The sequence below is a fragment of the Pezoporus flaviventris genome, unplaced genomic scaffold (assembly GCF_033815535.1).
Source record: "Pezoporus flaviventris isolate CSIRO_AGI_PZ_B2104156 unplaced genomic scaffold, CSIRO_AGI_Pfla_v1 ptg000213l, whole genome shotgun sequence".
Classification (NCBI taxonomy): domain Eukaryota; kingdom Metazoa; phylum Chordata; class Aves; order Psittaciformes; family Psittacidae; genus Pezoporus; species Pezoporus flaviventris.
Window position 1 is genome coordinate 10,331,306 of NW_026892761.1, and position 17,357 is coordinate 10,348,662.

The following is a 17,357-nucleotide window of genomic DNA, read 5'->3' on the forward strand; positions in this document are numbered from 1 at the left end:
TTATGGGCAACTATGTCTGATTTTCTTTTAAGAAAGTTGGAATATCAGGAGCTGGTTAAGAAAGAAACCAAGGGACTGCCTTTTAAAAACAGCAGAGGTAAGTCTTCTTAACATCTCCCTGCCTTGCAGCACCACCTACAGAGAGGCCGTCAGAATCACACCCACTGCCAAAACTCGGGAAAACTCCCGGTTCACTGGCCAAATAAATCCTGGTTCACTGAGTTCTGGAAACTGAGAGTTTGACAGCCCTGAAGCCTGAAAATCTTCTGCTACGGGATAAAGGCAATAATATGGTCTATTTCATCAAGAGCCCCTCAATTTCCATGCAGAAAATGCACCTCTACAAATGACAGGGCTAACCCTGCCACTTGGCTGATTTTTCCTCTAGAAACTTTCCTGGCAGCCAAGTGTCCCAGCTGCAAAAGGATGGTGGGATTTTCCAGGGCAAAATGCACTTAATGGTTCATTAATGCAGCCTTTGGCACAAGCTGATTGTTCAGCCTTCTGAGCAATCAGAAGCCTTCAGAAAACCACAATATTTCACCTCCTCCGTGTATCTACTCAATTACTCAAGATAAAATGCCATGGAGATTGATTTTCATCTGATCACTGAAGCATAAGCTCTGTTTGCCCTTGACTTAGCTTGGGCAGCTGAACAGTAGTGATACAGGGTCTGGACTGCAGAAAGGAGTTTGAAAACACAATTTAAAAGCTGTTGTCTTCCTCCAGAAGCCTAATCTAAATGCCACAGTGGTAACTGGAAAGTTCCCATCATTTTGGATCAGACCCTGGCTGTGGGAGGCAGTGGGTGCAGGAATGTGCAAGTGCAGGCAACATTGCTATCCTACTGCTTAGTAAGGACAGCAGAAAAGAACAGGCATTTCAAAGGCAGGAAGACAGAAACTCCAAACCCATGGCAGTGAGCTTCATTGTCAAGAAACAACAGCCCAAAAAATTAACAGCATGTGCTTAAAAACATATATTTAGGGATATGTGCTGTCTCAGGAGGAGAAAATATGATCCTTCTCATGAACAGATCGAGCACTACCTTATAATGCATTTGTTTCACCTTGTCACGCCTGTAAGAAAGATATAAGAGGACTTCATTCCTCTGAAGGTTAAACATTTTCTTCCAGTTTCCAGCCTACATCTATTAATTATCAGACAGAAGAGATCTACTAGCTTTCCTCTGTTTGGAAACTAGTTACCTTTCAAAGTCATCAGGTTAATCCAGCACTACCCACCTTCAGTAAATGTATGTTGTATTTTAGCCCATTTCTATCTGCCATCATGTCTGGTATTATTATTTCCTGCTAAATTTATCCAGAAGTCTCACATTTTACTTGGATTACACTTTGATTATTTTTCCTCTTTTTAAACGCTGGAACAATTTTTCCTGCTCTTGATTGTGTTGGGCTGCTCCTGCAGGGAGCAGGGATGCTGTTATACAGCCAGATAGGATCCTGATAGGCCAGTGCTATTTGATGCCTGGGTCAGAAATTGGAATATTTCAGTGGAAAGAGACCTATAACAATCCTACAGTCCAAATTATCATCACAGTATGATCTTTGTGCTTTGTTCCACTTGGATGAGATAATTTCTCATTCACATTCATTTCCTCTGTGTACATTTCCACTATATATTATGCATTCACTTGTGTCCTGCCTCTCCCCCATTCATCACTTCTGCCCATTCTCTCCTTTGCCTCTTGGTATGGACAACTGAAGAACATTTTGCTATTTGTTTTAATTTCCTTTGCAAGGTCTAACTCAGCCTTACTTCTGGCACATTTCACCGTATGCCTACACTTCCTAAGACATAGTTTTCTTTGATTAATCCTTTTTTCCATTCCTTCTACTCCCATTGCTTGTTCCTAATATCCACTTTGAAGTGGTTATTCACTGTGTACAAGTCCCAGATACCTTTTATAGATTAAATTCCAAGCCTGCCCAACATTCAAACCTTTTTAAGCGGTCAGAAATCAGGAAGCAAAAGGTGTTTATTTCTGGTATGTACCAACTTCCAGCACATCAGGCTTCCCATTGGGATTATGTTCTCCATCCAACTGTGTGAGATATTCCAACCAGTTTTTCCAGAGTGTGAATCCAGAGCTAAAAGATCACAAGGCCCTCTGACAGCAGGAGAAATTCTTCTTGACCTAAGCCATGGCAGCAGTGCAAGAGCAGGCTGGAAGCTCATTAGCTGAAACTGTTCCCATAGTATAAAAACCTGTTACACTAGATTAAAAATTAGCATGAAGAAATGAAGTACGCACATGTATTTCTAAAGCCTTTGTCAGGCAGCCAAAATGAAAACAGATTTCCCCAGACCACGGAAAATGAAATGCATGCATTAGCCTGTGTATGAATGGAGCTCATTTCCTTACTACATTCTGGTTTGGGGGTCTCTCCTGCTAAGGCAGAAGGGATGCTTAAGAAAACTGCCCAAATGTCTTATAATAGCAAAGGAATTCTTTTTTCACTGTATGAGTCTGCCCAGCGGGTCAGCTAAAACAAGGTACCATTGCCAAGCAGTGTGGATGTGATTGCAGGCACTGCTCCTACCACATGTGTAAATGCTGGTTTGGGGAGGTTTATTTACGGATTAAGCTCCTGATGGCCAGGGTGCAGCAGCTGCCCTGGTTGTGCCAGACAGTGGCCGCTGCTGTTTTCACAGCATCGGTCACAGCACTGGGGGGGGAACACTTTAGTGCACCTTATCAAAAAGCCTCTTTCAGAAACTCAGACCCAATGTCATGATTTGTAGTGCCTTGTTCGTTTTCAGGGAACATCCTGATTTCTGAGTGGTTGTAGTCAGCAACACAAAAAAGCTGAGAGAGATTTTGGGGAAACAGAAAATTAACTGGAAGCAAAGGAAATTTGGGGAAGGTGTGTTCACAACAACAACAAAAATAAAATATATCAAAGCAAAATGGTCATGCTACTGTATTTTGCTTTGAACCAAACTTGTACGTTTTGAGGATGAATTGAGGATGCTCCACAGAAGTGAGATGGAGCAACTTAACTGGAAAAGCTATGGAAGCACGAAGCCGTTTGGGCAAGCTTATCCCCACGAGAGCAGAGCTCCAGCCCAAGGACATGTGTGGAGACACGGAGGATGCCGTCTCCTGGCTCTCATCACCAACATAAGGCACCCCGCACGGCCCTGCCAAGCCCGGGTGCCGGTCAGCCCTAAGCGGGGCTCGCCACCGTTTAGGTTAGATCTGTGCTGTGGTGTCTGCCCGGACCGCAGGAGGGCCGGAACGCCGGTGTGGCGGCCGGCGGGCCCGGGAGGAGCGGCGACTGCCAATGGGCGGTCCGGAAGACGTTGAGCGATGCACAACGCGGAAGTGAGCCGCGCCGCTGCTGGGGCTGCGGTCGGATCCGGGGGGGGATGGATGGGGTCGGCGGCCGGCGGGGCCCGGTGCTCTGAGCCGCCGGCGGGGCCTCGCCGGGAGCGGCCGCAGACGGCCCGCGGGCCCCGGGCTGAGCTAGGGCCGGGGGCCCGGCAGCGAGGCGCAGAGCGGCCGGGGGGCCCCGGGGCCCCGGGGCGATAGGCCATGGCCACCCGGCGTCTAACGGACGCGTTCTTGTTGTTGCGGAACAACGCGGTGCAGAGCCGGCAGCTGCTGGCCGAGCAAGTGAGTAGTTACGGCTCCTCCAGCCCTCTGAGTTCACGTAGCATGGCTGCTGCGGTGAGTCTCCTCCCTTCATCCTTCTGTACCCCGCTGCGCTAGGGCTGCCAGGCAGTCGTGCCCTGTGCCCGCTCCTCCCGTCTGTCCCTAGCCTACTCCCCCGGCCCGTCCCGGGTCTCCCCAGCGCCTCCTCTGAGCCCTCTCCTCAGAACCCCACCGTCCTCGCTACCTCCCCCTCTCCCCTTCCCTCTCTCCCCACCTCGTTATACCCTTTTCCCACTACTTCACGTAAAATGAATAGAAGAGATCTGTCTTTGTGCTGATCACGTCTCTATTCACTTCATGAATAATAAATACAGTTATTGTTCTAATAACTTCATGTTAGCATTGACATGAGGTTTTTTGTTCATTGCGCTTTTTGAAGTCTCCTTTCCACAAAGAAAAAAAATTGAAGTTATTTCATAGACCAGAACTCTTCTACTCACTTCAGTGTGGGCACTGTTAAATACACTAGTGTAGATTATTCCCATTGCTTGAATTTTTCCATAATTTGCTCTGATGTTCATTGTCCTTTTTATTTGTTCCCCCAAATACAAGTAATACTGAAAGTCCTCTGTGAGAGAGGGGAGTCAGGAGGTTCTAGAGTAAATCCTCATTACAGAAACTTCAAAAAGTCATTTGTTCAGAGGTGGCTTATGCAGCTTCTTCTAAGGTTTGGGCCAGTCAGCCTGTGATGGACTGCTCAGTTCTGCTGGGCTTTTTACACTTTCCATTCAAACCTACCATTTATCTGTAATAGGCACCAGTATATATCTACTGGCAGTCTCATCATTCTAAATTACTTTGCATTAAGCCATTTTTGTTAGAAAAAGCAGTACTTTGTGCTGCAAATTTTATTTCAACTGATGAATTGCTCTTGAATGGTCTTTGTTCATTGTTAACTCTATTGCACCTGTGACTAACAAGCTACGTATTAAATTGCATTTGCAGAGCAGGAGATGTCAATAGTAATGTGTATTATACATGTTTAATTTGGCACTGCATTTACTTCTTAACATAGTTTTTTTTGCCAGTAGCAGTATCAGTTCTTTAGATCCTTGGCTTTTTAAAAAATACCACTGAGTAAAGTCAGTGCTAAGCTTATATACAGACTACTGAGCCCTGAAACTACACTTTTTCACAACAGCGAGTGCAGTAGCACTTGGCACTCGCATAAAACGTTTGTTTGCAGTGTTCATTAATAGTAATTGAAGCCATTTTCTAGGATGCTCATTCAAATGTAAGGAAAGGTAGCAGTAATTGGAAATTAACGCCCTTGTCCAGAGGATGAAGCTAGTCAATGACTCAGTCTTGATCCTGGTGGACAGTTGGGAGTTCTGTAGTTACTTACTACAAGTGTACTATTTTAGCAAGAAGTGTAAAAATGGTAGTGGGAGCTATTCACTTTCCATGTTTCTAAGGTGCTTATCACTCTTTTCTCTTGGGTGGTATCCCCAGAGCAGAGCTGTTTCATGCCAGCAGGGCAGTGTTGCAAATTCTAGTTCATATGCTTTGGCTTATCTTAGTTTGGTCTCCAGGCTTCTCCTGAAGAAATCCTTTACTATGAGAGCTGTCTGCATTCTGCCCTGGTAGATGCATTCTAGTGCTGACAGTCAACCACTCCTTAAACTCAGATAATCATTCTTAACTGTACAGTCCCATTTCAAAAGCTTGGTATAGGATAAAAGAGATCATTAGTTGAAACCTGCTGCTTTGTTTAACCACAATAATTTTGTCCTTGTTCTAGATCTGGCATGCTTGCTTTGTTAATCTCATAGTGAAATACTCTGGTGCTCACACATACAACATACGCATATAGTACAAAGACTGATGAATGGAGAAGTTGCCTTTTGTATTTTTTCACATGTATTTGGATTAATGTTACCTGAAACTAGGTCATAATCGAAGTATGTCCATAAGTGAACATATACTACATTCGCTTTCGCTTTTTGTCTTTTGCTGTCTATCTTGTTATAACTGGGGTGTTTGTCAATAAATGTCTTACAAAAGCTTGTATGTGCATCCTCCAATCATAACCAAACCTCTTAACTCACAGGTGGATGTTGAATACTGCAAATTGCCCTTGCTGTCACACTTCAATATGTTCTATTGCAGTTTTTCTACTTGAAATATTAGTAACTAGAAACTTCACTGTGCAGTTACTTTGGAATACAGACCAAGCTCTTAACTTGATCTCTTATGTGCTTTCCATTTACCAAGCAACTGAAATACTTTCTTTAAAACTTAGTGCATCAAGCAAAATGCTGACTTAAAAAGTACAGTACCATGATGTATTTATTGAATTGTCATGTTTTAAAAGCCAGTTTGTTTTGTTCTTGGTAAACCATCATGCTTAAATAAATCAGTATTTTCTCAGTTGACCGTACCCTATATCTGCCCTATGTCTCTTTTTTTTCCCTTTTACCTTTTGCTGTCTCTAACTGGATGGGGCTGATGGGATCCACAAATCACTTCAGGAGCTGGATGAGGTATTGTTTTTCGCATTGTATTTTGCCATAGTGCATCAAGTGTACATCATTGAGCCAAAATGTTCCTTTCTTTATTCTTCCAGTTTATTTAATTTCATTATATAGCATGAAGTATCTCTGCGTACAGTAGAAGAACAAGGCTGCATAGAGAAAATAGTTTTGTGATATTACATTCACAGATACATGTATGAACTAGTCTGGCTTACTGTTTATATAGTGGACATAGTGACTGTACAATGCAGCTATTAACTATTTTTTATGCTATACATACATTGTACAAACTGTTGCTCAGGAAAAAAGGTCAGGGATGAAAGTGGGCTTTTAGGAAAAAATTCCTTTTAATATTCAAAAAAATACACCCATCTGTAACTGCTGTACATCAGTGTGCATCCATCTGCAATCGTGTAAACACATGATTTGTTGTACCTGAGTTATTCAAGTTATTAACTGAGATAAAGGGTTTCTTTTACTCCTTCCCCATCTCCAGCCTTCCTGTAGCTCTGTGGAAAGCTGTGTATAAGATGGATGGCACATTGTCTTATTTACTCTCTGACAACCTCTGGAATTTCTTGGAGAATTATCCACCTGTCTTCCTGCAGGTTTCTTTGCCTCAGGCCATATAGCTGCAGTAGCAAGCATGTATCATAGGGAAGTGCGGATTGGTCACTGCCTTGGCAATTAACTTCCAGTAAATAACTGAACAATTTTAGTTGCATGTCAGTTTGCAAGAGTGTTTGTGCCTCAGCTGCCTCATAGGTGAGTGTCTGTCCAAATGCAGCATTGGTTGAGAACAATCACGGGATACTGTTTTTCTGTCTTATAGAAATATAATAATAAATGTTTTTATTTGGAGGTTTTCCCAAGTGGGATTTTCAAACTTGCCTGGCCCAATATAAACCACGCTGTACCACTGATTAGAGATCCCTTGCCTGTAAATCATTATCTGATGTAGCAACATCAGAATTACTTGAATTCTCACTGCAGTACCATATTTTCTCCTTGAAAATTTACTAAAACTTAGTCTAAGAGAAAGTTTTCTCTTTCAGATCCTGTAGGAAGTGGGAGGATGTAGGCATATAGGGACAAACCAGGAGATGTAGAGCTTGATCATACCTGCATCATGCACAGATTTTTGAGGTTAATTTTTATGGGAAGGCATACGTGCATTTTTTCCTAGTGCTCAAGGATTTGGATCTAATTTAAGTAAAATTAATTTGCTGTCTTTTCTTATCTTCTGCAGCTTGCTGATGATCGCATGGCACTGGTGTCAGGAATAAGTTTAGATCCCGAAGCAGCAATTGGAGTAACAAAGCGTTTACCTCCCAAATGGGTTGACGGAGCCGATGAAGTAAGTTGTGTGGCAAATCCAACAGAGTTTGATTTCTCATGTAGGGTTATATTAGCATTGTCAGTTACATTCTTAATGCTGTAAGTTCTATGATAAAGTAGTATTAGAAGCAAGATTGAAATCGGTGTGTTTTCTGAACTGACACCTTTGTTTAGAGGAAAATATCAGGCAAGCTGTGACTGATTATCTTGAACCACAAAATGCAAATGGAATAAAGGGAGATTAGGGACAGAAATTCCAGCAGATTGGGTGTGCATCATCAGTGAAGCCCAGTATTAACGGTACACTGGGACCATTAGAATAAATACGCTGAGCATATAGCCTTGAGACTGCAGGAAGTTTCTAAGTTCCTTAGCAAAGCAAAGTGGTTCTCAGTTTGAAACGTAAAAGGAAGGATACAGAAAAATTAAATCCAGTAGACTTTTTGTTTGACCCCATTGAGGGGATCATTATAATTTTATCATTATATAGTGATAAAAATATTATTTCAGTTTAATGAAGCATATTTGAAAACAGCAGTCTTGCCTTACGATTAACAAGAGTAGGTTTCAAAAGTAGCAAATTCATATATTTTCACAGTATATCAGTGTATTCAGTTACTACTTAGTCAGTTTTTTATGTGTTTAGGTTTTTTTAATGATCTTTGGTCTGCTTTTTATGTGATACAGATTTCTTTCCATTGTTTTTGTCTAGCATTTGTCAGAGCCTTTTCCTGTGACATATGAGCCAAGTCACTTCATTGTTGGTTTTTCTGGTTTAGATTCAGTATGATATCGCCAGGGTTAAACAGAAGATGAAAGAATTAGCCAGTCTTCATGATAAACATCTAAACAGACCAACACTGGATGACAGCAGTGAAGAAGAACGGGCAATAGAAATAACAACCCAAGAGATCACACAGGTACAGAGTGCTTTCAGTTCTGAACCTACAGTCTGACATATCTGCAGTGCATCTTGATGAGGCAGTGGTTTCCTCTGAGTAAAGCATTTCTTTTATAATCAGTATTAAAGTGAGCCAGAATTCCTGGGCTCTGCGCTTAGTACTGCACTCAATGTCTCAGTGAACTACTCAACAAGTCCCTTAACTTTCCTGTTCTTTTACTGACCTGTTTGCTTCTCTACTTGGAATAGGTTTGGGAGACTTAATCAAATCACCTTTTCAGATATTTCGGAGAGGTACATACATATACAAATGTCTCTGGGCAGAAGTAGTTGTGTTACTCTACTACCCTGTTAGCTTTAGGTTGTCTGTTCATTTATGATCTGTGTTTCCATACTTTTTAAACATTGCCCTGAGCAGTAAGAAAATTATTCGTAAAATCTAGGTATCAAAACATTAGTCTTCCATTTGGAACTTTTGCAATGTGATCCTTGAAGTGTGTATTGGTGTATGTGTTTTACTAATGGAATTGTTTTCTCAGTTATTTCACAGATGTCAGAGAGCAGTCCAGGTCTTGCAGAGCAGGTCACGTAGTTGTACAGAACAAGAAGCACGTGTTCTCAGGAATGTGGTGTCTTCCTTAGCACAGTCCCTTCAGGACCTATCCACCAACTTCAGGCATGCACAGTCTGACTATCTCAAACGTAAGCATAAGAGATACAGTAATACATGAGATACAATAAAATACATGGGCATCTTCTGTGGAAACCACTAGCTAAGGTGTGCTGATTTTCTTGGTTGAGAAAACTGAATGACAGAAAGGTTAAATGATGCACACAGGATTACCAGAAGTTTATTACAGTGGGGGGTTAGGATTTGGGAGTTTCTGGTTCACAGCCCATGTTCAAACTGCCTTATTCCGCCTCTCTTTCATATTGCTAAAGGAGAAACTTCATAGTTAAGTATATCAAACCCATTATATTTCATCCATCCACACTTCTAATGCATGGTTTCTTCTCAAATTGTGGTCTGCAAAGCTACTTCTGTTACACTGGTGAAGCAGGCACTGGTCAACAGACACAATACCTGCTCTTGATTGGCAGTCTGTGATAGATAAAGCTTCAAAAGGTAGTTAAAAATAAATTAAAAAACTGTATCCATAAAGAGATTGGAAGTGGAATATTCTCTGTTAAAAACTCTAAAATTGTGTGCAATTCTGTTTTCAACTAAGTAAGATTAAAGTAATCTTGGGAGAAACCCACAAAAATTTGATGTTCAGATTTAATAATGATAAAGTATATCTACCTGTGCCATTTATACCATGGGAGGAAGAACTTAAGATCACAGTTCAGACAAGGGATGTTCCTAAGAGAATGTGTTAGAAAACAGCCTTGAGTGATTACACTTGAAGGCTTTTAACTTAATTTTTTGAACTTCATAAAAAGCAATGACTTAATCACTGATTTAATACTGTTATATATATATATATAGTTGGGTTGAATTTGTTATGGTTTGTTGAATAGTAAGCCTGTGTGACAGTTAAAATTTAGATACTGCTATTTGTCATTTATTAGCCAGACTTTTCTTTCTTGTGCTTTTCTATCTGGTGCTTCAGACCTTACTCTTGATTTTAGTGCACATAAATATTATGTTCAAACATAGTTTGCCTTTTACAGGCATGAAGAGTAGAGAAGAAAGATCCAAACACTTCTTCGACACCTCAGTCCCGCTGATGGATGATGGGGAGGATGATACACTTTATGATAGAGTAAGTTAAGATGTTACAACACAAGTTCAATACAAAGAAACTTTTTAATGTACCTTTAATCATAGTATGAAACTATCAAAATGGTATGTCGTGAACAGCAAACTACATGGAAATTCTGTTTCTGCAGATTTCTGTGACGCATTTTCCTAATTAGTATTGCTGCTGTGATTGTGCTATCAGCCCCAGTGCTGCAGTGTGAGGGAACTCAGTTTGACTACTGAATTCTCCTTACCTGACTGACAGGCACTAGAAAGTCTGTAAATACAGTGATGTCCTTTATCATACCATCTTTCTGGTCAGATGCAAGGGTAGTTGCTAGAAAAGTGTGTGATTCTGAGTTTGGATGGAAGGTGACATTCTTTAAAGTGAACTTTCAAGTGTAACCAAAGATTTTCAGTATTACAAGTTGTTGCAAATAATGGTGTAGTGATTTGCTTCTGCACAGTTAAGTTGCTGTGTTGTAGAACTGTACCAGACCCACTTTGGTTTACTTTGTTGTAGAGTTTGGGGATTGCATTTCTAAGCAATGGTAGGATCTGTTCTATTGTGTCCTATCTAATAGTGCCGCAAAATACTATTAACTATAATGCTTAATGTTTAACTGAAAACTCACCGAAAAAATCAGGGCAGTTTATCAGCTAATCTTGTGTACAAGAGATTTTTCACGTGTTTCTAAATAAGAGTTATGGGGGAAGGATAATGTTCAGTTGTGAATGCCATTGGGAGACAAAACCAGTGAGGTCCTTACAGTTTATTAAAAAATAATCAGAATTCCTGCTGTGTCTTTACACATTGGCATAATGGGACTCTCTAACCCAGATCAATCAGTAGGTATTCTGTAACTACTAGACACTTGCATGTATTGGTTTTGTACTCTAATAAAAACATTGCTTTAGGACAGATTGTATTTTAAAAAGTAGTTCATGTGTTTGGGCAGGATGCAAGATACGTATTTTCTCTGCTCAAGCTATAAATAGCTGTCCGTGTTCTTTTAGTGACGCAAAAACTGTCTTCAAAATACATTTTTTTTTTCCTTAGATACAGGTCTGCTAAGGATATTCCAAAAGGACTGTTGTGTTACAAAATCTTACAATCCTTATAATGATTTCTAGTGTTTTCATGCTGTTAACGTTAGTTCAACATACAAATCTTTTATTTCAACAGGGTTTTACAGATGACCAGCTAGCACTGGTGGAGCAAAACACATTAATGGTGGAAGAGCGGGAACGAGAAATCCGTCAGATTGTACAGTCAATCTCCGATCTCAATGAAATATTTAGGGACTTGGGAGCAATGATAGTAGAACAGGTACATTGACATCACAGTGTTAGTAAGAAATAAGAGCTTTCTCATAGTGTTAAGGCTTCTGGACTCTTCCTGTTGTAACATCCTGTTTTCATGTGCTTCTCGCTTTTCTTAATTTACCTCTTCAGGCTAAGATTTCCTCTGCTCGAAATCTGCCAAAAGAAGAGTTAATGAAAATAAATACATACATAAAAATTCAACTGGTTATAGTTGGTAAGCTAAAAAAGTAGAATGCAAAAGTTGCATATTTCTCGCACCTGAACTTGAAGTAAGGTGGTTATTAAGGGAAGAGATGCGAGATGGTGACAGAGCTGCCAGTTAGGCATTGAGCAAGGAGTTTGTTTAATGAAGTCCCAGCTAGTTCTCCCATAAAAGTTCGTAGTTTATACAGATCATGAGCTGTTTTCTGTGAGTGTTGTTAATGACTCTGCTGCTCATAATAAAAATTACTTTATGAAGTTCATTTAGGTTCAGTTTGGTGCTCATTCTCTCCATTTTATTCAGGGAACAGTTCTAGATAGAATTGACTACAATGTTGAACAGTCATGTATGAAAACTGAAGAGGGTCTAAAACAACTACATAAGGTAAGCTGACAGGATACTTAAGCTGCCTTGCATACCTAATAATATTTTATAATTTAATAGCCATTAAGTTATTCAGTTATTTTTCAACTGGACATCATCCCTTTCAGAAATGGTTGCTGTGCTGTATAAAATGTCCAGCTTCACTGTAGTAGGAGCTTTCTATATGACTTCTGTTAATGTTGTGCTTGATGCTAAGTGTTAATTTCTGAAATAACTTTCTGGGCATCCAAATGGTGTGCTTTGATGTTTGTATTGCTGACCTGGATGGTTGTATCTGAAATTCCTTCTCTGTTTGGAGAGCCCGGCACTTGTGAAATAAGACTGGTTATTGGGTACCTCATTCTAGATTTCAGTAAGTTGATACATCCTCCTTTGAAAACATTATCTCAATAATTTGAGCATCAAGAATACTTTTTAATGTTTTCTCTTACCATCTGTCACATGTTAGAAGTTAGGTCTGGCCTTATGCTTTTAATGTGAAGTTTTTACTATGAACATCTGAAAAGTCTGAATTGGCAGCAGAACAGACAGTCTTGTGGTTGTTTTGCCTTGTTGGCTTTTTTGTTTTAAGCTAAATTCTGACTTGTCAGCTCAGTTCAGTCCTTCCTTTGCTGGACATTGAGTAAGAGATTTATGCAAAAACCTCTTAGGTAAAACATTCTGTTTTAGAAACATGGACACCTTATTACTACACACTCAACTTCTTCATATTATCATAGACTTTAAATATACGGAGAGCCAAAAAGTACCATTTGAGGAAAAGTGGAATAAATTGGTTATAAGTTTATTCTTATTATAGATAAAAGTAAACTGGAGATCACTAAAATAAGGCATTGACCATTGGTGAATAAAGCTTAAAGTAATTGCAAGCAATTTGCACAAACTGAACTGGAAATAAATTAATTAGTTGGAACCAATTCTATTTCTAGTTAGTGGTAGTTGATGAATCATCAGCAAGCCCCTGAGTGGACTGTTGGCTGACTAGAGTATGGGATTCTGATGCAATATATACCTGTTTTCAGTACAGCATAGCAATTTCTTCACCTATCATGGAAGACGCACACAGAGGTCTGAATAGTAGTATCAAACACAGATAGCTTGCTGTTTCTAATACTGTAGGTAGCTTTATTCTGATTTAGTGTCTTGAACATACTGAATAAGAAGCAAAAAGCAAAGCTTTCTTTAGCACTGTTCCCAGACTAAAGTCGAAAACACAGCTGTGCACCAGCTACTAAGAAGGAGAAAAACGACTGCTACTGCTGAACCCAGGATATATCTCTAATGTCATTTCTGTTTTCTGATCTGATTGGCATAATTACTACGAACTACTGAGACAGCACTTTCACAGGAACAGTATTAACTCATCAGACGGCTGGTGATAACGAATCACTAGTTACCAATTCCTGCTTCACACGAAAATTGGAATCAGTTGTGATGATTTGTCAGGCTTTGACGCTTGCAGACTAATTAAATAAATAATCACAGAGGTTGAATGTTACATAGTCTCAGGTCAAAACCTCTTTAGCAGATCTGATCATAAATAATTACTTTCTAGGGACTATAAAGGAGAAGAATTTTTTTTTTTTTTGCCTTTAAATTTTGAAGGTTTGTTAATTTAAAAGTAATTAAATGCAAGTTTTGTTTTGTTTAGCTTCTGTTAGCAGACTTTCATTTGGCTTTTGGAGCGTTTTCTCCACATTGCCTCCTTTTAATTCCCCTGAGAAAAAGAGGAAAGTAATGAGAAAATGTGGTTAGAAGAAAGAAGGAATGAAGCAGAAAAATGAGAACCAAATCAGAAAGAAAGCTTTCAGTTCTAATTGAAATTAAATGAAAATGCACAGCTGCATCAGGTACAACAGAAATGCCTATTAAAGAATGAAGTTTTATTGTGAATTTTCATGTCCTTCAAATATACAGGAATCTGTACCAGAAAAATGAGTTAAAACACCTTTCTAGTTTTTACTCTCCAGACTTTCACATGCCAGGTGTTCTTCCAAGTGAAGTATCATCCTTCTGTGTAGCTCATGTGTCCTGTGGAGGCACAGGGCCCTCTCTAGTACTGCTGAGAAGAAATCACAGTAAGGTTGCTTAACCAACATGAGGATGCATTCCTCTTTATAGAGTCTGCTCTTTGATACAGATAAGTGTGACTTCAGTGTACACTTACCTTCCCTGGAGCCTGCAGTGCAGACCACAGTTACTTTGTGAGAGTTGCTTGCAATAGACATTGTAAGATGTGTCAGGTTGCCAAAGAACAATTCTGAGATACACGCACTTTCCTTGCAAGGCTCTTGTTTAGTGTACTTCGGAGCTTTGCAGAAATCTAGGTATTAACTCTTTCTTTTCTGTTTCTATAGGCAGAGCAATATCAAAAGAAGAATCGGAAGATGCTTGTTATTTTAATTTTGTTTGTTCTAGTAATTGTCCTTATTGTTGTTCTTATTGGTGTCAAGTCACACTAGGTATCATTTCATTTTCTCATTTTTGGAGTTTCTGTGAACTTTCTTCCCCAATGTGAATGGATGGACCTGCACTCCAGAAAGCTGCCTTTGAATGTATAAGCCCTTGTGGTGCAAAGTCTGTGCAATGTTTCTGTAGAATTCTTTAAAGTACAAGTTTGGTGGTCTGTGAGGTGTTTGTAAGGATTATATGGAAAATGTCAGGAAATCTGGTGCTCCCACACAAATAATTCGGTGCTTTATGCAGAGCTATTTGGAAATCCAGTACTTAAAAATAATTACAAAATTGAAGCTTACCAGTGAGTATAGTAATTAGTGTGTTACTGTGAACAAAACTGTGTTGTCTGCTGTATTCTTATGTCAGAATTATTACAGGCTTCAAATTTAAACCATGTTACTGAGCCAGAGAACTAGATAACAAAAATGGATCTAGATGAAAAATATGTTAAGGCACAAAAATGTTTGACTTTAATCTCCTTTCTTCCAGACTCAAAAACTCCGCAGAACTGCATAGACAGCTAAAACAGAAAGCTTTTAGCTACCAGAGTGTAATCCAGCCCCTGTGATCTTAATTTAGATACTGCACCATTACTAAGAATCAGAGTAGTACTTGATCTTGTAAATAACAAGATCTAATCAGTGGCATAATTTAACACATTTATTTAATTAAAACATTTTCTGAGCTTGAGTAATCATGGGAAGGTTCTTCCTCACCAGAATGATCAGATACTTTTTTTTCATGTACCTTTTTTTACTTTAAAGTACAGACATTGCATTAAAGCAGTAGTGAAGTTAAACCTAAAAAATGGCGTAGAAAGCTGAAAAGAGAATCCCAACCTGACCCGCTGTAGTGGGTATCAGATTTTAGTTGTTGTATAAGCTGTTTATTTTACAGTGCATCTGTCCTATTTGTTACGGGTTTTATATAAGAACTGACTTTGCTATGTATTATATTGCATCCATTTTTCCTGACAAAAGATTTTCTTTTACATGTCTGCCTGAAAGAGGACATGTTTATGGTCTTTTACTGACTATGAGAGGTGTTATGCAAGTGACACATTACTAGGCCTTCGGTAGAGAATTTGGGGGTTTTTCCACTATTTTTTTTCAGTGGGAAACTTTACTGTAGGCCATAAAATTGAAATTAGGGCCACATCAAAGTAATAGAACACTCCTGATTTAATTCAGGCCTGAAGTGGTGTGCAATTGTAGAGGCCTTGTCTTATTATTTTTAATATGGCTTTTCTCTAGGGATTTTTTTATTGTTCCCCAAAGGGGCTGTAACTTCCTTCATTTTCTGATTGATAGAGTGCTCCCCATAAACTTGCAGAGATGCTCTGCTCAAAGCCCCTGAAATGCAGTTTTATAATGCTATAATATAAATGTATATGTTGCTTGCCCTGGGTTTATTTTTATTTAGGAGGACTTAAGATGAGGCTTTAAACTGACAGTGTAGGAATGAACCTGAAAGTGAAGACTACAAAGATGTGAAAGCCTTGGCTTCTCATGAAAAGCTTTGTAACCACTCTTGTTACCTCTAGACAAAGGGGATGTTGGACTTCCTAAACTGCCAGTTCAAACCTTTGATTAAATTCAGAAGTTGGTAAAAGAAAGAAGGATGCTTGTAGTTGGGTGTGCAGCTCCCCTGTTCTGGTAATGGATCTTTTCAATGATCATGAGTAAAACTACTGTTTCCCTTGTGTGCTGTATACATCGGTTGGTGTGAAGCAGCATATTGCTATAATATAATATACTGTATTTGCAACTTCCTCCCTAACATGAGATCGTGTTATTTATTTCTGTCTTGACTGGTGCTTTTGACATTTTATCATGGCTAATGAATTCAGAGAAGTAATAAAACACTTCCAGCCTAATTGAGCAATTAACTCTTTTTTTTTAAAAAGGTATAGACTGAAACATACTTGTGTGATGTTAATGCTTCCATTTAGTTCTTTATAACTAAATGAAAGTGGCAGTGACATAGAATATCTTTGCAGAAAAAAATAGTCACTTTCTGTAGCACGATGTAGCTTGCATTGTTAAAGATGCATGATTTATGCCATGGTATCTTAATACCACTGAAGTAACTGGCTACATATTTTCTATACAAATTCTGTAAGAGGAAGTGTGTTTTTAATGCGCATCAGACAAGGTTAAACTTGGTTGTAAATTGTCCTATGTAACCTGAGCTGGGATTTATTGAAGCTGATTATATTGGGGGGGGGGGAATCAAACTGCAACAGGCTTCTAAATCATTGCAGGTGTCTCACTTGTGAGTCAGTCTAAATACCTGTCCCCAGCTCAATCAAACCCTTCGGCTGCGCTTTGTAAGAGTATCTCCACGTGGTGTGCTGCAGCAAGGGGTACTGTCTGCCACTGGGCCATGAAAGCTGCTGCAAACGAGGAGCGGTTGGGCTTTCCTAGTGGCTGCTGACTACTCAGGTGTCACTGGAGCTGCCTGAACCTACTGACTGCACTGCTGTCCTTCTCGGAAGCATCTCCGTGCACTGCTGCAGGGAAAGCTGGTGCACTGTGTTCTGCAGATTGTGGCCTCTTCATGGTTACCGGATTCCTCTTGGATTGTATTTAGCCTCCGATTCCTTGCAAAGGAACACAACAGCAATGGCAGAGCATCTGCCGATAATCTGTGGCTCCTCACATGGTGGGAATAACATATAAAGCTGTTGGCTTGAGCAGAATTTCTCCTCTGTTTCTGTAATTTTCTTTTGGTGTACATTTCATCTGACATTTAACTTCGGGGGGGAAGGAATTTAGCTTTTTCCATGGTTATCTCTTTGTAATTTCTTCACACTTCCAAGATGTAGACTTTTCATTCCAAAATGGTATTAC

General features: G+C 39.6%; 1 protein-coding gene across 6 annotated transcripts; it reads left to right on the forward strand.

The window, feature by feature from the left end:
- Positions 1–3,457: 3,457 nt before the first annotated feature.
- Positions 3,458–16,728, forward strand: STX16 (syntaxin 16). 6 transcript variants are annotated; one of them, XM_061441986.1, is made up of 9 exons: positions 3,461–3,694; positions 6,151–6,162; positions 7,403–7,510; positions 8,271–8,411; positions 8,932–9,094; positions 10,067–10,158; positions 11,323–11,466; positions 11,968–12,048; positions 14,406–16,728. In XM_061441986.1, exons 1-9 carry the CDS (start codon positions 3,560–3,562, stop codon positions 14,508–14,510), a joined length of 981 nt encoding a protein of 326 aa, XP_061297970.1. In that variant the 5' UTR covers positions 3,461–3,559; the 3' UTR covers positions 14,511–16,728. The 6 variants fall into 6 exon arrangements, with proteins under 6 accessions (XP_061297973.1, XP_061297970.1, XP_061297972.1 ...); XM_061441988.1 differs by having other exon boundaries at positions 3,461–3,640; positions 6,118–6,162; XM_061441989.1 differs by lacking the exons at positions 6,151–6,162; positions 14,406–16,728 and adding an exon at positions 13,700–14,391 and having other exon boundaries at positions 3,458–3,694.
- The last annotated feature ends 629 nt before the right edge of the window (positions 16,729–17,357 follow it).